Source organism: Acomys russatus, chromosome 29 (assembly GCF_903995435.1).
Source record: "Acomys russatus chromosome 29, mAcoRus1.1, whole genome shotgun sequence".
Lineage (NCBI taxonomy): Eukaryota > Metazoa > Chordata > Mammalia > Rodentia > Muridae > Acomys > Acomys russatus.
In genome coordinates this window covers 37,599,161-37,619,705 of record NC_067165.1, presented here as the reverse complement: position 1 = coordinate 37,619,705, position 20,545 = coordinate 37,599,161, and the positions used below count along the sequence as shown (strand labels likewise).

The 20,545-nt window shown below is 44.7% G+C and overlaps 1 protein-coding gene across 4 annotated transcripts in view; it reads left to right on the top strand.

Moving 5' to 3' along the window:
- Positions 1-20,545, top strand: part of Prdm2 (PR/SET domain 2) — a 100,325-nt gene that overhangs the window by 66,977 nt on the left and 12,803 nt on the right. For 3 of the 4 annotated variants that reach the window (XM_051171919.1, XM_051171920.1, XM_051171923.1), the window contains 2 exons: positions 2,425-2,535; positions 7,737-12,123. In XM_051171919.1, coding sequence (XP_051027876.1) covers positions 2,425-2,535; positions 7,737-12,123 — 4,498 coding nt within the window. Of the gene's footprint in view, positions 1-2,424; positions 2,536-7,736; positions 12,124-15,016; positions 15,043-20,545 lie in introns of those variants that run through there. The other variant, XM_051171921.1, reaches the window with a different exon arrangement.

The following is a 20,545-nucleotide window of genomic DNA, read 5'->3' as shown; positions in this document are numbered from 1 at the left end:
CTGACGTGTTCTGTCCTCACAGTGGATTGCATTGCCTTGGCTGCAGCTTCATAGTGAATACCTGGGGAGTGAAAAACAAACTTGTTAATGAGGAGTCCAAAAAGTAATATGTAGAGTAAACTAGTTATTCTAGAGGTATTTTGTTTGAGTTTGTTTTAAGACAGGGAATACAATGTAAGATAGCATTTGCCTTTCATGTACTTAAGCAGCCTGTTGCACTGCTTGTTTTGTTATAATGGAAGTGTATTTAATGCTCTGTTTCCATATGCCTGGTATGCTTCGTGTTTCCACTTGTGCTGCTTGAGTGTGGTCCAGCACTTAGGTCAGAGAAAATCTTTGAGCTGCCTTGGCAAGGTATTGTGGTCAACAAATCGACACCTGTTTTTCTAATAAATGTTACAGTGTGCCTTTATTTTTAATGTAGCTGAAGCTTTTTTGCATGCTTAGATCACAACTCTCCATTTAGAAATCTGTGGACAGTCACAGTAGAGGGTCCTGTTTCCTGGCCTGCTTTATTGAGGACATGAGGGTAGTGTTTTAAAAAAAGATGTGGTTTTGATTTGGAGAAAAACATCTCTGTATCTACCTCAGGTTCTGCTGCTGGCCTTGTGGCACCGGAGCAGTTCAGCTGCACTCTATCATCAGCTTGCCATTTGTGTTTTTCTTTGTTGTTGGCATGCATTTTGTCTGAAGTTACTAATCTGTTTTAGACTGAACATCACACACAGGAAAGACATAGGTGTACTGAGGCTAGGGAACTGGAGGAGGGGGAGAGAATCCACATCCTCAGCACAGATCCTTCAAGAGCTCTGCTCAGCAGGTCCCAGCTTAGATTAAGCACTGTGAGTTTGACGCAGGAGAGCTAAAGAGCTGTAGAGCTGTGGAGGGTGCCTGTGCGGTGCTGACTAGTATGCGCCTTCACCTGGAGATGGGATCGCCCATTGCCATGACCCCCTGCTCTTTGACTTCTGTTCATATCATAGAGCTCATTGTGTGCTTGTGTTCCAAGCCACTTTAGCTGCATGTGAAAAGGAATGTTTGGCCATATTGTTGACAACCATAGAGTTGAAAAGCAACCCCCCCCCATGAAGGAAAACAAATCAACTCTGTTTTCTTACTGGCTAAAGAATTGGGCACTTAAGAATGATATTTTAGGATTTCCCTTTTAAAGACTAACAGACGACTTGTTTCTGTAGTTTCTTGTTAAATCTTAAATTTTATCAAGATCTTTTTAATTAGTACGTTATTTTTGAACTTTTAATCCAGTGCTCTTCTCAATTGTGCCATTTTGTTTCTGACATTAATTGCCATAATTTTAGCTCTTCATATCCCTTTCATGATTGTCTGCTATTGAGACAATTGAGAATTTTATTTCTTTGTGTGAGTGAGTAGTTTATCTTGTCTGCCTTTGGTTATGAAGGTGGCAAAAGGCTTCTTCGGGAAAATCAGGGAAGCCTGGGGATTTCTCGGGGTGGTGGAGTGTGTGTGTGTGTGTGTGTGTGTGTGTGTGTGTGTGTGTGTTGTGTGTGTGTGTGTGTGTGTGTGTACACGCGCACGCAGAATAATGCTGAAAGAAAAGCAAGTGTTTCAGAAGGGACTTGAGATTCACTGGATCTGATAACTTTGTGTCGGTACTTTAGGACTGAACCTGCAGTGTATGCAGTGCTGTGTTCCTTTGGGGCTTCAGTTCGTTGTTGTAGCTTCTTAGGAGAGGTCATATTTTAATCTAAACTGCTGTAGTTTGGGGTCACTTGGAATGCAGTTACTATTTCCTGAACTTTGTTGGCTTTTTTGTTTTTGGTTTTTGAAGACAGTTTCTCTGCATAGCCTTGACTGTCCTGGATTTGCTTTGTAGACCAGGCTGGCCTTGAACTCACAGCAATCCGCCTGCCTCCCAAGTGCTGGGATTATAGGCATATGCCACTGTGCCTGGCAACTTTATTAATTCTAAAGTGTCTTTTATATCAGTATTACTAACTTTTTAAGAATACATTGTTCATTAATTTGATAGCTATTTCAGCTGTGAAACTAAAGACAAGCATCTAAAAATGCAGGGCTTAAGAGTTTCTTTTTTCTCTGACAGATTTGGTTGGTATTTATAGTCACCATCCATTCCTTTCTTTAGAAATTCAAAATGCTAAACCTGGCATAGAGGTAGGTGCACGCCCCTAATCCTGGCATTTGAGAGACAGAGGCAGGTAGATCTCTGTGAGTTTGAGGCCAGCCTGGTCTACAAAGCAATTCCAGGACAGCCAAGGCTACCCAGAGAAACTGTCTCGAAAAACCAAAGAAGAAAGGAAGAAAAAGAAAGAAAGAGATCCAAAATGTTAATTGCCTACACTTTACTTTGCTTGGGTGAATAATTGTCTCAGGGACCAGAGTGATCGTGAACGAGTGAGTAAATAAATATATGCTGTATTTCAGGGAAGAAGAAATCACAAGAAAATAAAAACAAAAGCATCAGATCCCAGCCCACACAGCTGAAGGCAAGTGAGCCAGACTCTACCTTTGCAAACATGAGAGGCTCTGCAGAAGGTAAGTGCTGGTCATGCTTGGTCGTCTAGATGTGTCTTAGTGCTCCATTTCAATTTCTGTCTCCTGGCTTGTCCACCTGAGAAGTACCCAAGAACTAGAGAGGGCTTAAATAGCAAGAAAGCTGTCTGAGTTTACTGTAGTAAGCTTTACTTTCCATACCCTACTTCCTCTTCAGAATGAAATTATTCTCCCCTTAAAATGAAATGAACATGCTACATGGTTGTATTAATAAAGAAAGTCAGGCAGGCATTAAAACTCAAGCCTTTAATCCCAGCACTAGAGATGCAGAGGCAGTCAGGTCCAAGTTCAAGGCCAGCCTGGTCTATATAGTGAGACTGACTGAAATAAAACACACACACACACACACACACACACACACTTCTGTATGTTGCGTGCCATAAAAAGAAACTGAAGTAACAGAAGCTAGACTGGCAGGCCATGAAAACACTCTAGGTTACTAGCAATGTGACATTCCGATCTGTTCATGATTTTACAGGGCCATATTTACTTAGGAAAAATTTTGTCTTGTGATATAACTTATGATTTATCTGTATTAGTGTGTCTTCAATTAAACAGTTACTTACACATATCAGGCACCTTGGATTTTGTATAGCAGAGTGGAAACTTTCTAGTTTGGGTCAGAATTTTAAAATCCTACTTTATCTTTTTTTATGTTTCTCTCTGTAGAATTGTATTTGTTTCCCCAATAATGCTGCTGAGCATTAATATTCTAGGTGTTAAGAGTTTACAGAGAAGCAGCTTGAAAGGTAATCAGCTGAGTGTGCTCAGTGTAGTTGAGTCTCCATATTTGGGATTCTGTGTTCCTCAGTTTGTTATAGGAGATTTATACAGACAGGAGCTTGCTCAAGAGTTGTTCATTGTGATGCACACAGGCAGATTTCAGAATACAGACTTGTGATTCTTGCAAGAAATGTACGTGTGTGTGTGTGTGTGTGTGTTTTGAGGGATGGAGGGCCATAATTGAATACCTTTTATGGCCATTTAATTTGCCCTGTTTGTGATGATGACTGGCAAAAGAATCCCAGGTTTCATGTCCTTGTGTGAATCAAGAATGGCTGTGCTCGTTATGAGTGATGAACACATGGCCCTTAGGGTGCGTGAGTGAGTTAGGTAGGTTAGGATGACTTTAAACAGAAGTTAACTCCCTCCGTCTCCAAACCTCCCAACCTTACACGGTGGAAGAAATAAGGAGAGCTCGTTTCCTACTCTTAAGTCTAACTTTCGCCTCCTGAGAGCAGCAAATTTGCCAAGACAGTTGTTTAAGCAATACAAAAAATGCTAAACAATTTTTATTTAAAATTAGAGTTTGAAGCTGGCAGTGGTGGTGGATACCTTTAGTCCCAGCACTTGAGAGGCAGAGGCAGGGGGTTCTGATCTCTTAAGAGTTCAAGGCCAGCCTACTCTACAAAGCGAGTTCTAGGATAGTCAGGGCTACATAGAGAGACCCTGTCTCCAAAACAAAACAACAAAACAAAAAGAATTTCAAAATTTAAGAGGTCCCTTTAGTGGAAAATAAACAAAAACAATTCAGGTTGTTCCCCCCACCCCACCCCCATACCATAACACCACAAAAAAGACGCTGATGTTTGACATTGGGTCAGCATGAGGGGCACTTTACCTAGGCAACTGATGACCCAAGGTCTCCCAGTCTTATGTTTGAAAGTCAAAGAAGGTAGGCACTGCTTTGGGGCTTGACTTGTTAGTGAGGTTGTGTACATTAAACTCCTGTTACTTTAGACCAGTGGTTCTCAACCTCTGGGTCATGACCTTTGAGGCCACATATCAAATAACCTTGTTTATCATGTATTTACATTATAATTCATAACAGTAGCAAAATGCAATTATGGAGTACCAATGAAATAATTTTATGGTTAGGAGTCACTACAACATGAGGAACTATACTAAAGGGTCGCAGCATGAAGGTTGAGAACCACTAAAATAGTTTCAACCCATATTGATCACCAATTGTAAGGAGAAGCCTTTAAGACTAAGGAAACAGATTATCAGAGAAAACAGATTCTAGAAAGACATTTTTTGAGTCATAGAAGTATATTTCCATTGTCCTATGTTGACTTTTTTGTCCAATGTTCTGGGTGCTTGTTGAAAATGGATCTGAGAACCAGGCATGGTGGCACACACCCAGCACTCACCTGGTCTACAAAGCAAGTTCCAGGACAGCCAGGGCTCTCTGTCACACAGAGAAGCCCTGTCTCAAAGAAAGAAAAAGAAAAAAAATGTATCTGAGAGTGATTTGAAATGTGTTAATTACCACCATTGACTGCTCTCCCAGCTTGTTGAAAGCGCACAGAAAGTATGAAGTGTGTCCAAGAGAGAGAAGACTGGTTTCTATTTAGAAACAGGAGCTTACTGCTAGTGAAGTAGCAGCAGATGGTAGAAGTGGGCCCCCTGTTTCTAGGAAATAGCAAGAGGGCAGAGGCCCAGGTACTTAAGGGAGCTTGTGTTTGAGGAGCTGGTAGCATTTGGCTGCTCTTTAGCATCTTCTCCCTCCAGTGGCCCCTGTCAGTGGACAGCCTGTTGTGTCCTGATACTTGGGACACTCCTTTTTTCCTCTGTCTCATAGCCTGTTGTCCAATAGTAGTGTTCCTGCCTTGGTCTCAGCATTTAGGAATGCCTTTTTCTCAGTCTCTTAATCGGTCCTATAGGTCAGTTTCCTAAATGACTCTCCTACATTCAGATGTCATACTGGATGCTTTTTATCCTGCATTTTTATTACCCCCTGTTGCCTGTCCCTCTGTATCCTTGATGCGTATCACCTTTGGCTTTAGCCTGCACTTCACACTACTTGTACTTCCACAAATACGGCCCACGGTTGCTTGCTTGCTGTGTGTAGCTTCTGCCAGAGTAAAACTTGTGCTTGTAATCATTTTATTCTGCTGTAAACATAGGATGTGTGGGGGAGGTAGGGATAAGGGTCCTGACAGTCTGGTGTAACTTGTGCTATCAGCTGTGTGTGCTTCATGGGGATCTGTCAGGAACTTGAGGAGTTGGCCAATTGACTTGGCTAGAGAAATTATAGCTCTGCTGCCTCTTTTGCAGAGCTTCTGAGCTCTTAAGGTGACTGTGAAGAAGGGGCTGAATTCAATAGCATAGCAGGTGGTCCTTCTTACTGGTCAGGTAGCATTGTGGCTCACAGCACCCCACCAGCATTCATCTTGCATCTTCTTACAGCTCTGATCTGAAAGAGTCTTCTGTTTTCTTCCATCCACAGGCCCATTCTCTTCCTTTATAGAGAACCTTGAAAGAGCTGCCTCTCTTCCTTCTGTTTCCTTCCTTCTCTTTGAGAATTTGTCCTCACTGTTATGCTGTGGTTGTTGTCTTGGTCTCTAAACCTCCCTGGCAAATGGAGCACACCCCAATTGTAGTCCTTTATTTACCCAGCATCCTACAGCTCTGGACCCAGTGAACCATTCCTTCCTTGGGACTTGTTTCTTGGCCTAAAGGCCATTCCTCACTCTCCTAGTTTGTTTTCTGTTGCTGTGATAAGACAATGACCAAAAGCAACTTGGAGGAAGAAATGGTTTATTTGGTTTGTGGGTTATGGCCCATTATTGAGGGAAGCCAAGGCAAGAACTGAAGCAGTGACCATGGTTTACTTCAGGGCTAAAATTCAGCTACTTTTCTTATATAGCCTGAGGCTACATGCTCAAGGGTTGCAATTCCCATAGTGGGCTGAACCCTCCAACCATCATTTAAGAGAATACCCACAGTCATGTCTATAAGCTGATGTCATGGAGGTACTTCCCCAGTTGAGGTTTCCCAGATAGATCAAGCTGACAAAGACAATTAGCCTCTCAGTGTCTGTGATAGAGTCCTTCCCTGTCTGTCCACTTTCTAGGCAATCTGCAGCTCATTGCTCACCAGCCTCCCTTGCCTGAGGCCATGGGTATAGATAGGCACTCCAGCCTTTGTTACCCTCAAGATTCTTGGGAAATTCTACTTAATATTTTCACTGAGACACTGATATTACCAAACCCTAAACTTTAGCTCATCCTGAGTAAACTCATGATTTCTCTCTGCCATATGTGTACATAGATAAATCACTGTTCCTCCTGTGTTGTCTCTGTGGTTTGGTAAACAGAATCATTGCAGTTTCATGCCATCCTCTTTGGCTTCTTACCACACCCAGTCAACAAACACATTTTGTCAGCTTCGTTTCCAAAATACATGTACCCAGAGTCTGGTTACTTCTCACCACTTTCCCCATCCTACTACCTGCATGTCATCATCCTGCACCTCTCCTGGAGCAGTGAGCTCTTCTTGCCAACCTTTATCCAAATAGGTTTTTCATTTTCCTCCCAGTAAGCAACACAATTCTCTTGAAAATGGAGCTGTATGACTTCTCTGTTATAACCACCTACAAGCTCCCTTTAACTCAGGCTAATGGCCAGGATCATATCTGTGGTCCTGGGTTACCTCTTGTTTCATCTTGTGACCATTTTCTAACCTTCTTCTGTAGCCTTCCTGACTTTGAACTTGCTTGTTCCATCTTGACTTAGAGCTCATGTATTTGCTGCTTCCTCCTGCCAAGGCATTCTGCCCCCCAGATGACTGCATGGCTTATTTTCTTTATGTCTCTGCTCAACTGTGGCTTTATTTGCAAGCCCTTCTCTGGCCTTTCTACTTTAGAAGGGAATGAACATATAGACTCACAAGTGATGGGAGATTGTTGTTTTCTGCAGTGAAGTGCTCATGATCCATAACAATTAGATCTAGCTTCTGAGAGATAAAGTTGCTTTGACTTGAGCAGCTGATTACATCATTCTTCAGCAAGTTTGTTTCATCCTCCAGCTACACTGTTACGAATCTAATCTTACAGGTTTAGCAATTTCTTTGAATCATGAGAAGTTAGAATTTGTAACCAGTCTCTTTATGAGTTAATACTGGCTATTTCAACACAGTTGTAGGTGCTATAGTTTTTATAAACAGAAAAGCTTAGGACCCTGTGGGCATACTTGTCCTGATATGCCCAGGGTTATCCTGTCCTAAGCAGTTCCTTTTATTTGTGAAGTCAGTAGAAAGGACTTGCACCCAGCTCCACCTCTAAAGGAGCTTGTTCTTGCTCACATATCTTAGTAGCTTCCAGCAGTAGAGTCATAGGAGTTGATCACACAGCAGCCAGGTGGCCTTATCTCTGTGGTTTTGCCTTCTGTGCTCCCTAGGTCCTAAAGAAGAGGACGAGAGGCCTTTGGCGTCTGCACCTGAGCAGCCAGCCCTTTTGCCAGAAGTGGTCGGCCAGGATGCGGTTCCACAGGTGGCCATCCCTCTCCCTGCCTGTGAGCCGCAGCCAGAGCCTGATGGGAAACAAGAAGTCACAGACTGTGAGATCAACGATATGGAGGAAGAGGAGGAGGAGGAGCTGGAAGAAGAAGAGGAGGAGTTGGAAGAAGATGGAGAGGAAGAAGCCGACGCACAAAATGAAAACTCTGTGAAAGAGCCAGAAATACGGTGTGAAGAGAAGCTGGAGGATTTATTAGAACCACAGAGCGTTTCAAATGAAACTTCTGAAGACTCTCCAGACGTGACCCCTCCTCTCCACATCCCCAGAACTAGAGAGGAAGCCAATGGTGATGTGTTTGAAACATTTATGTTTCCATGTCAACATTGTGAAAGAAAATTTGCAACCAAGCAGGGGCTTGAACGTCACATGCATATCCACATGTCTACAATCAATCATGCTTTCAAGTGCAAGTACTGTGGGAAAGCGTTTGGCACACAGATTAACAGGAGGCGGCATGAGCGTCGCCATGAAGCAGGGTTAAAGAGGAAGCCCAGCATGACACTACAGCCCTCAGAGGACCCAGATGATGGCAAGGGGGAAATCGTCTCTTCTAAAGATGAGTCAAGTCCACCTCAGCTTGGGCAAGACTCTTTGATATTGAACTCAGAGAAAGCCTCACAGGAAATAAATTCATCTTTTATGGAAGAGAATGGTGAAGTTAAGGAACTTCATCCGTGCCAATACTGCAAAAAGGTTTTTGGAACACACACCAATATGAGACGACATCAGCGCAGAGTTCACGAACGTCACCTGATTCCCAAAGGTGTCCGGCGAAAAGGAGGGCTCCTGGAAGAGCCACAGCCACCAGCAGAGCAGGCCCCATCCTCCCAGAATGTCTATGTACCAAGCACGGAGCCAGAGGAGGAAGGGGAAACGGATGATGTGTACATCATGGACATTTCAAGCAACATCTCTGAAAACCTAAATCACTATATTGATGGTAAGATTCAGACCAACAGCAGCACAAGTAATTGTGATGTGATTGAGATGGAGTCTAATTCTGCACACTTGTATGGCATAGATTGTCTGCTCACTCCAGTAACTGTGGAGATTACTCCGAATATAAAGAGCTCCCAGCTCTCTATAACAGATGATCTTCCTAAAGAGTCTCCCAGCAGCACAAATTGTGAGTCTAAGAAACGGAGGACTGCCAGTCCACCTGTGCTCCCCAAAATTAAAGCTGAGACAGATTCTGACTCCACAGCACCCTCATGTTCCTTAAGCCTGCCTCTGAGCATCTCAACAGCAGAGGTGGTGTCTTTCCATAAAGAGAAGGGTGTCTATTTGTCTTCAAAGCTCAAGCAGCTTCTTCAGACCCAGGACAAACTGACTCCTCCTGCAGGGATTTCAGCAGCTGAGATTCCTAAGTTAGGTCCCGTGTGTGTGTCTGCTCCTGCATCCATGCTACCTGTGACTTCTAGTAGGTTTAAGAGGCGCACCAGCTCTCCACCTAGTTCTCCACAGCACAGCCCTGCCCTTCGAGACTTTGGGAAACCAAGTGATGGGAAAGCAGCATGGACAGACACAGTTCTGACTTCCAAGAAACCCAAATTAGAAAGTTGTAGTGACTCACCAGCATGGAGTTTGTCTGGGAGAGATGAGAGAGAAACTGGAAGCCCTCCTTGCTTTGAAGAATATAAAATAACAAAAGAATGGACAGCCAATTCCACTTTCAGCAGTGTGTGCAACCAACAGCCATTGGATTTATCCAGTGGGGTCAAACAGAAGTCAGAGGGCACAGGCAAGACCCCAGTCCCTTGGGAATCTGTATTGGATCTCAGTGTGCATAAAAAGCCTTGTGATTCTGAAGGCAAGGAATTCAAAGAGAACCATTCCGCACAGCCGGCTTGTGGTGCTGCAAAGAAGAAAAAACCAACCACCTGCATGCTACAAAAAGTTCTTCTCAATGAGTATAATGGTGTTAGCTTACTTGCAGAAACCACACCAGAGGTGACCAGGAGCCCAAGTCCATGTAAATCCCTAGATACACAGCCAGAACCTGAACTTGGTCCTGATTCGAGTTGCTCAGCCCCAACTGTTGAGTCACCACCTGAAGTCATTGGCCCTTCATCACCCCCTCTCCAGACAGCCTCCCTGTCTTCTGGTCAGCTGCCTCCGCTCTTGACCCCCACAGAACCTTGTTCTCCTCCCCCTTGCCCTCCTGTGTTAACTGTTGCCACCCCACCACCTCCTCTCCTTCCAACTGTCCCTCTCCCCACCCCCTCTTCTGATACCTCTCCTCAGCAATGCCCCTCTCCATTCTCAAATGTCACTGCCCAGTCTCCTCTTCCGATTCTCTCCCCAACAGTCTCTCCCTCCCCCTCCCCCTCTCCCATTCCTCCTGTGGAGCCACTCATGTCTGCTGCTTCCCCTGGTCCTCCAACACTTTCTTCCTCTTCTTCCTCCTCTTCCTCTTCCTCTTCCTTCCCTTCCTCTTCATGCTCCTCCACATCCCCCTCACCGCCCCCTCTCTCAGCAGTGTCGTCTGTGGTTTCCTCTGGGGACAACCTGGAAGCATCTCTCCCTGCAATAACTTTGAAACAGGAGGAGTCAGAGAGTGAAGGTCTGAAACCCAAGGCAGAGGCCCCACCTGGAGGTCAACAGAGTGTTGTCCAAGAAACATTCAGCAAAAACTTTGTTTGCAATGTCTGTGAATCACCTTTTCTTTCCATTAAAGATCTAACCAAGCATTTATCTGTTCATGCTGAAGAATGGCCCTTCAAATGTGAGTTTTGTGTGCAGCTTTTTAAGGGTAAGACTGATCTGTCAGAGCATCGATTTCTGCTTCATGGAGTCGGAAATATCTTTGTGTGTTCTGTATGTAAGAAAGAATTTGCCTTCTTGTGCAATTTGCAGCAGCACCAGCGTGACCTCCACCCAGATGAGGTGTGCACACACCATGAGTTTGAAAGTGGGACCCTGAGGCCCCAGAACTTCACAGACCCCAGCAAGGCCCACGTGGAGCATATGCAGAGTTTGCCAGAAGAGCCTTCGGAAACTTCTAGAGAGGAGGACTTAAATGACTCCTCTGAGGAGCTTTACACAACCATCAAAATAATGGCTTCTGGAATAAAGACAAAAGATCCAGATGTGCGTCTTGGTCTCAATCAGCACTACCCAAGCTTTAAACCACCCCCATTTCAGTACCACCATCGAAACCCCATGGGGATTGGCGTGACAGCCACAAACTTCACTACCCACAATATCCCACAGACTTTCACTACTGCCATCCGCTGCACAAAGTGTGGAAAGGGTGTTGATAATATGCCCGAGCTGCATAAACATATCTTGGCGTGTGCATCTGCAAGTGACAAGAAGAGGTATACCCCTAAGAAAAACCCAGTGCCCCTGAAACAGACTGTACAACCCAAAAATGGAGTGGTAGCTTTAGACAACTCTGGGAAAAATGCCTTCCGACGGATGGGGCAGCCTAAGAGACTGAGCTTCAATGTTGAACTCAGCAAAATGTCTCCAAATAAGCTCAAGGTAAGCGCATTGAAGAAAAAAAATCAGCTGGTACAGAAGGCAATCCTTCAGAAGAACAGATCTGCAAAGCAGAAGGCAGACCTGAAGGACACTTGCGAGGCATCCTCACACATCTGTCCTTACTGTGACAGGGAGTTCACGTACATCGGCAGCCTGAATAAGCATGCCGCTTTCAGCTGTCCTAAAAAACCCCTTTCTCCTTCCAAAAGAAAAGCTTCCCATTCATCTAAGAAAGGTGGCCATGCATCACCTGCCAGCAGTGACAGGAACAGTAGCAGCCATCCCCGGAGGCGGACCGCAGATGCAGAGATCAAGATGCAGAGCACGCAGGCACCCTTGGGCAAGACCAGAGCTCGGAGCTCAGGCCCTGCCCAAGCCTCACTGCCCTCCTCATCCTTCAGATCCAGACAGAATGTCAAATTTGCAGCTTCGGTCAAATCCAAAAAAGCAAGCTCTTCATCCTTGAGGAATTCTAGTCCTATAAGAATGGCCAAGATTACTCATGTTGAGGGCAAAAAATCCAAAGCTGTTGCCAAGAGTCATTCTGTTCAGCTCTCAAGCAAATCATCCCGAAGCCTACATGTGAGAGTGCAGAAGAGCAAAGCTGTTCTGCAAAGCAAGACTGCTCTGGCCAGTAAGAAAAGAACAGACCGGTTCATAGTAAAATCTAGAGAGCGGAGTGGGGGCCCAATCACCAGAAGCCTTCAGCTGGCAGCTGCTACGGACCTGAGTGAAAGCAGGAGAGAGGACAGCAGTGCCAGGCATGAGCTGAAGGACTTCAGGTAAGCCCAGAGCTCGGGGAGGTGAGGACCGCCGGGAGAGCTGTAGCCGGCCTGAAGGATGTTTTGTTTCCCTGTCCTATAAAATGTTGACACAGCATTTTAGCGAAGTGGCAGTTGCATAATTTATAGCATACCCTTGCTACTTTGGCTGCTGTACAGATGAATAAATACATTTTATTTCAGACTTAGTACTCACAAAGTGGTACCTTTTTCCTTTTTTAACTTCTGGGTGGAACTTGAGCCCAATTCCCTGTGTGAAAAGATGAGGGTTTCTTAATTCACATCTTGGGCAGTGTTTCAGTTTCACTTGTGGTGGTTGTTGGCCCTTCATTGTTCCTGAGGGTGAAGTGGGCCACAAGTCCATTAGCAACCACAGTGCACTCTTGTTTGTGACTTAAACATAGTTACTAATGTCTAAAACTACGTTTATTATTATTAATGTTCCCATTTGCTAGTATTTGAATTTTCAAAAGCTGCCACATTGCTTAAAATACCGTATATCTTTAAAAATGCCTTATATTCCCCCTCCAGTTCTCTGCTTACAGCCATAGTGCAATCAGCAGTTGAGGTTCTAATGGGTAAGAAGAGTGAGACAGGCACAGAGATTGCAGCGGGGCAGGACCCCATGGCCCAGAAGCTCAGTGCCTTCTCCAGTAACCTTTTATTGTAGACCGAAGCTGACCCTATTGCCTTATTCCATGTTCTCCCCATGCTACAAAAGGTTCTCAGGGACAGAGTGATGTGGCCATAGTTCAGTCTGTTACATTTTTCAGGCTCAGTTCATACACACGTGGAATTCCTGCTCATTCCCAAATAATTAATGCCCACAGGTCAGTAGCCGTTAGAAAGCATCACTGCAAATACTTGGACACCTTCTATGCAGCCTGCCGAGATTCTGGGCTCTCATGGCTGATTTTCTGGGTGTTAGACACAAACAGAGTTAGGGACAGCTGTGGATTGACTTGTTTTTGGAGAAAACCTAAGCATTCCATTGTCACTCAGGTAGAGTTTCTTGGTACTGTGTGCCTTGAAGCATTGCAAAAGAAAGCTGTAGACACTGGGCAACAGCAAAGGCTGGTTTCAACAGTTTACTGTAGGGCTGAAGGATTGGAATCTTTTTAAAGGTACTTCAAAATACGCTTAGTGTTAGTTGATCATGTTTGGCCATGTGGCACATAGGCAGCATCATTGAGTTGGCTATGGTGACAAAATGCACTATTTTCAGTCGTCAGTGCTTTCTGCTTGTTAAATGGCCTCTGTTCTAGAGAATTCCACACCAAGTTAACATTATTGAACTATCATTTTCATGGGTTTCCCAGCAGGTGATTGATGCTTTAGAGTGTATTCTGTTCTAGTGTTTTCTGAAAGAATTACGTGTTTTCGTTCTGGATCCTGTAGACTTCAGGGGTGAGTCTATGAAAATATAAGAGCCGAGTGTGCATCTATAAAGTTCACTCTTGCCTCGTGTTTTAAAGACTCTTAAGGCTAAAGTGTTCCAAAATGTGTCTCTCTTCTCTGCTCCAGTAGATGTTAAACTATTTTGATAGTTAACAGAGTTATGTTGCTGGAGTTAAAATTGGCCTAAAAAGCATCGCTTAAAGCTATAAATAACGAAAACATGAATAGTGTACTTGGTAACAGACAGTGCAGTGAGAGGTCCCTGGTGACTAATCCTTTTCCTCTGTGAGTCACTGCCCCTATGTTGTAGACAGATCTGCAGGATGAGGGGCATCATCCAAGGCACTTACCAAGAGGCTACAACCTTGTTAAGTTGTTTTGGACAATTAAAAAACTAAATGTCCAATGGGACATCATGTTTTACTGTCTAGACATAAGAGTGGGCATTTCTGCAAAGTGTGTTTTGGTCATTAGTATCCCATAGCAAACCTAGACAACAATAGCATTCCTGGCTGCTGGCATGTGTACGCCAGGTGTCCTCTAACTCAGAGCTGGTACAGACTAGGCTGAGGTCTTTCGCAGTGCTGTGTCTTGTATGCTGACAAGGGAGGCATGTTTACTGACCGTGGTCCTCTGCTCCAGTGTTTCTTTCAGTTGGCTTAGAGGAGACTCTGATGCAAGCAGCTGTTGTACATGGAACTCCCATGTGCTGTGATTTGCTGTCCTCAGCTCTGAAGAACTTGTAGCTTGTCCCTTCTCTGCTTGTTGATTGCATCAAGCCATGACTTATAAGCCATGTCCAGCATCAGACACTTCACTTGAAAGCCAGCGTAGGGCTCTGTAGTTTTTAAAGGGGTGGCTGCCACCATAACACAATGTTGAGCACAGGACGTCATATATTATCAGTTGGCCATTTCCTAGAGCACCAGCTGGAATACCATTCTGGGGTTAAAAGCCATATGCTTCAAATGCTTTTTTACCACAAAACCACAAAAAGGCAGGTGAGCCTCTCCCAAGTCTGAGGCACAGTCTGCCTGGGCCTTCTTGCTGCTGCCTTTAGATCTGTTGCTGAGGACTCCTTTCCAGAGAGAGCAGACTCTCACCAAGTGTTCGTGTAATCCAAAGAGCTGCTCTATCCCAGCATCGTTTCCATTTTTCATGACACCTCCCCCCTCGCCCACCTCTGTGTGCAGAAGTCAGAGAGTTTGAGAAGAAACAGCTCTAGTACAGCTTGCCCACCACCACTACAAGGGGCTGAGTGAACAAAGGAACCCTCTGCCCTCACACCCCCACCCCCACCCCTGCTGCACACTCTGGGTTGGAAGCAGCCCTGTGTCTTTGAAGCAGGAGCGGAGTTGCTAAAACTACTAGAGTCATTTATGTGTTTCTGTCTTGGTGACATTTGTCTCAGTCTTTTCACCTTTTTCTTTAGCATGGTCAGTTCATACAAGGTTGTGTTATGTTGTCATTTATCTTCAGTTTTCTTATTTTCTAGGAACTTCCTGTAGAAAAGTCCCCCCCCACAAAACAAACCTTAACTGACTAAAAGATATTGCATGCTCAACTTAGGATAAGCACTACGGCAAAGGATACGAAATCTACCCAGCTTGCAAGACCAGTTGAAGCTGACTTAAAAGCTGTAACATGCAGCTTCTTCCCGACAGGCTTCTTGCCCTGGTTAGAGTCAGGCATCTGTCTCCTTGGTGGAGCTCACGAGTGTGCTGGGCTCTCAGGTGATTGAGATCCAAAGAGAAGGGTGCCATAAGACGGGCTAGATGGACTGGCTCCCTCCTCATCTCCAGACTGGCCACTTTTGAGTGTGGCCCTTTAGTCTGGCAGAGAGCAGCTAAGGGAGCAATTGAACTGAACCTTGCAAAGCAAGTGCTCTTGTTTTATAAGTTGTCCGTGTAGTTTCAGGGATGACAGAGCGGGTGCGCTCACCTCAAAACACTTGCTTACACTCCAGCCCTTGATGCCTTTCTTTTATGTGAATTACACCGAGAGGTATTTAGCTGACCCCTAGCCCTCTCCCCTTTAAAAAAAAAAAATCACAGATTGCCAGCATAATGCAGAGGAACCTGGATTGGATATGGACTCCTCCTCATGCCTCTATTAGTGTAATGTTTATCTGTCCAGCTGTATGTGTTCCTCTCTGTCTGGCACTAATTTATAGCTATTACATTATGAGATGCTGCGTAGCAGTGTATGAGAGCACGGAAAGCATCCAGGCCTGTATAGCTCTTTGTTTCCACACACCAGGCCTCACTCTTCAGTCTCAGTAGATTCAGAGCAACAGATTGGCCTCTCCTTCCAAAGCAGATCAGCAGCACTTCCCCATGAGTGCTGATGCTTCCCCCAAATTAATGACTGTGTTGGTGGAAAATGGCTACATTTTATTCATACTGTTTGTACTCAACCTTAAAAGTAATCTACCTCTGAAAATTTGTAGTTTAATACTTGTTTGATGAATTTGTGCCACTTTACCTTTCACTATCATTCCCATTTTGTTACATTTCTGTTAAGGAGACTTTATGTTGAAATACTGTATAAAGCATTTGTAGCAGTTTAAAAATAAAATATTTAAAATTATTTAAATTGTTTTGGGTGCTTCAATTGTATTTTGTGATTTACAGGTTGCATTTTTTGTTTGCATTGTTAATCTGGACAGTGTCTGTTGTACTGAAGTTTGCTGTTAGTTATTTTATTGCTTCTTGTCACAGAGTGCTATAAAGATTATTCTAATGAAAACATTAAAATTTACAATTTGACAACAAAAGGGATTGTTCATTGATTTTAACCAATGTAGCCTTGACAGAGTTTTATTACAGATACACAAGAGTGGTGTTTGCTACTTTGCCCTGTTAGCATGGATACATCCTCTGCTTGTCTAAGATTTTTCATGTTATTTAAAACACCTGATAAGTAGGGGAGACTTGGATGATATATTCTATATCATTGTAACTAATAAACACTTTGTAAACACTTGTGAAAGGACTGCGTTTTGTCCATAAGGGGGAAACAGGCCATTGGGGCCTTGTTTGGTGTGTAGTCTGTATAGTCAGCCGTTGGCCTGGGACCTCTCTTCACCGCGCCTGTGTGGCATCAGCTGAGCTTTGCTAATTGCAGTTGACTCCCCTCGAGGACAGACACTTAGCTGGATCAAGTAGTGCCTTGTGGATCGGGAGAAGAGTGCAGAGGACTGGGGGAGTTGTTACCTGAGACCTCAGCTGCTTCTGTGCTGCCTGCAGTTTAGTTTGAAGATTGACTTTTATTGTTCTCCCAGGCATGAATCAAAGAAGCTTGTGTTAAGTTTCTACCAGGGGCTATTTTAAAGTGTGGATATATGAGGCATCTCCTGTAGTCTGACACTGTCACCCCCCATCCTGGAGCCCACTGTCTGACCTTCCTCTAGGGAGGGGACTGCAGGTCTGACAACTTATCCAGGTATTCACAAGTCTATGTACCAAGTTCCAGGAAACCTGATGAGCAGGCGGGGGAGGGTGATGGAAGTTGGCAATGCCTTCGGCAGTAGTTCTTGTAAATGTTGCACACAAATGTGTGCAGATGCGCAGCAGAGCCCTGCCAGGAAGCCAGATCTTGGAGATGCTCTGAGATGCTCTGCTTAGCATTCATTCATGGGACCCTTGTGCTTCCCTAGTGTTAACCCCAGGTAGGTTAGCCGTGGGTGAGTACTGTTTTCTAGACCTTCGTTTCCAGTCTGCAGAAGGAAAGCAAGGAGTGGACTGCTGCTGGACCTGCATGTTGTCCCACCCACACTGGTAAAGAACAGGGTGTGCTGCTCCCACTCTCCATGTCATCCCTGGCTCTGACAGGTGCTGGAACCTCAGACACATTTGCCAAATGAAAGCGTTCCCAAGAGGCCATGCCATGCATGCCCATCTGATGGTGCAGCAGGAACTGTTCCATTCTGCTCGCTCTTGCTCTTTATGCAGAGTGAAATATTTTTTAAGCATTAAAAAGTAAATTACTAGAGCCTTTTGTTCCTTTCGCTGTTTGAAGGCACCTGGTGTAATTTCCAGTGATGAATCCCACGCTGGCTGTTGCATGCTTGGTTATGACAAGTAATTCCTGGCAAGAACAGTTTCTGGAGTCAACTTAGGTTTGACATAGGTACAGTGCTGGGCTTCATTAATCCCAGCAGTCAGGAAGCAGAGGCAGGCAGCTCTCTTGAGTTGGAGAATAGACTACATAGTGAGACCCTATCTCCCCAAAATAGAGCAGAACTCCTGACCTGCGAGCCTATGTTCTCGTAGTGTCTTTCCTCTGGGGTCATGCTTAATATTTAGAGTGTTGCCCTCATGTCATAGTTCCCAAAACTGAGTGGTGAGAAAGACGTAGTAAACACCTTGATGTTGGAGTGTTGATATCCTTGGAATGCAGATGTTCATACTTAGGTCAAAATGCTTACTGATATCCAAGCGCATTTTAGACATGTGGCATTTGATTGGCTATTGAGGTTAGCTTTGACTCGATTGAGGTCTGTAAGAAACTATAGTGGGCAGTTTACTTTGACAGTGGATTAGAACACAGATACAGAGGATTATGTGCAAGCCACATTTCAGGTGCCCTTAGAACTTGCCTGGTGGCAAAGGTGAATGGTCTTGTCTGTTGGCTTTCTAGATCTGGCAGCTCCTAGCCTTTCCTCCCCGATGCCAGCCTGAGACTATCACTTGCTCATCTGATCCCAGTGAAGTTTCTGCTGGAGTGAGTGGTGGTGTGTATTTGGAAGAGTGAGCAGGCCGTTAGGAGAGATCCACGTCCCTTCTGGCCTTCCAGCCCAGAGCTCCTGCAGTTCACTTGAACCCTCCCTCCCTGTAGTCAGCCTCTCATTATCTTAGCCTGTGAGTACCGGGAGTGCTGGACAGCCCATCCCTGCTTTAAACATCCTGGCTAATTTCAACTCACGCACAAGAGTTGGGTGTGTAGCGCCATCCTTGGGAGTCTGTGGGTTCTTAAGCCTCCTGGTGCCATATGCAACCCTCATGACCATCCCATAGGACAAGACTGCAGAGTCGGGGCTCTTGAACTCTGAGCCCTGGACTTAGAGGCGTGTTACTTGATGGCACAGGGCTTGGGGTGTGCAGACCCTAGGGGAGCAGGGACAACCACTGCCTTTTCAGACTTAGCCAGGGCCCTTTTAAGCCACTTCCTTTCTAAACCTTGAGCCTTCTACTTAGAGAACTTAAGTCAACAGTGCTGTGGAATACCAAATAATAGATCCCAGATTGAGGGTGAAGATGACATCTGTGTTGCATTAAGATTCCAGATAAAAAGCATCCAGAGTCACATGGGAGAAAAATAAGAGGAAAAAACGTGAGTGTTTGTGAGTAGGTGTGATCATGGAAGTCATGAACTGCTGTAAAACTGCAGTCTTGAGCTTGTGCCTTTAGGGCCACTGCCCCACGCCTGCTGCTCATCAGGTACCTGTTTTCCTTCTCTTCCCAACGCCCTTTTCCTCTTCGGGAAGAATTAGGGTTGATCTCGGGAACCACCCTGTTGGATCAGTTTCATTTCTTTTAAAGGTAGTGTATAGGCCTTGATACCTTTTCGATTAATGATGTGGGCATTAATAAACAATGTTTTATGTCTGAGGGGCTGCCCTGGGTAAGCAGTTCTGTTCCATTCCCTCATCCTTATGTCTTTCCTTTCAGATTAGGCCATCTGTCATTACATTGTCATTCTCAGAGGAACCCCTTGCTTCATCAACAGTTGACTGCAACAGAAACCGAGCCCATACCATAAAATCAAGTTAGGGCGATTTGACAGTGATTCTTAGGAAGTCAGCTAGGGACCGCCAGAAGACCATAGCTGTGCATTAAACCCTGAAAGAAGGCCAGTTTAGGCTCCTCCAACCTCAGCAAACTGCCTTACTGCAAATTCGGATCTACCTATGGTGGTATTATTTAAGATTATTTGAAGTTTGCCTTCTGTGTAAGTTTTTGCCTGTGTTTTTATATGTGCAGCACATACCTACCTGGTGTGCTTTGAACAGTTGTGAGCTGTTATGTGGTACTGGGAACTAAAGGAACATTCCCCTCCCCCATATTTAAACACAATGTTAGGGCCTTAAGGGTCTCTGTAAGCCTCATGTACTTTCTGACTCAGCATGAGCACTAGAGATGGGGGCGGGGCTAAGTTCACATTGGCTGGACTAAGTAACTTACTCAAAAATTGGATTCAGTTTTGAGCCACGGGGGGTCTGTTTTCTGCCTCACTTAAATGCTGCCTCTGATGGGAAGTGATAGGGAATCCAGGCAGATGTCCCAAGAAACGTAAACATTCTGTGGAAGTCGTTGGTGTCCAGCCAGCAAACAAGAGCAGAAAGCCAGGTAAAGAAACCACTTCTCTGAGGACCCTGTGATAGGTACCCCCAAGTTGTTGGATCGGAGCAAGACTCTAATGTTATTTAGGGAGCCACAGAGTCTGGAACTCTGAAGTGCAGGTTTATGTTCTGAGCAGGAAATCTTATCAGTATTTAGACAGATGTTTACTGTATGGACTGGAGTTCTGCTTTAATAATGTATTCGGTCATCATCAATCCAAATGTAAATTTTAAACAACTCATTTCATAGAGACTTAGAATGTGCAGCACACACGTTAGCAACAAGAATGTGTGTTAGCCTTTGGATGTTTTGAGAGCAGTTTCCATTTAAAGCAGACAAGTATTTTGCTGAGATACTTTTCATCATTCCTTATTGGGGTGAAGTTATTTAAGCTCCTTGGACTTAGTTTTGTTGTAGTAGCATCCTCTTCTTCCTTGCTTTTTATAATTAGGTCCAGCCATTGCCAACCCAGCTAGGTTGCAGGGACATTTTCAAATGACTTCTATTTCCATTTGATGACTGGATGTGTTGAGTCCTGCCCCTAGCTCCTGCTAATCAGAAAACGTCATTGTGGGCCAACAGGTGCTATATTCTGTATCTTGCTCTGGAGCCAGAGAGCATTCCTATGACCTCTGAGCTTAGAGGAGACGCCTAGGGTACACCAGACCTGCTGAGCATAA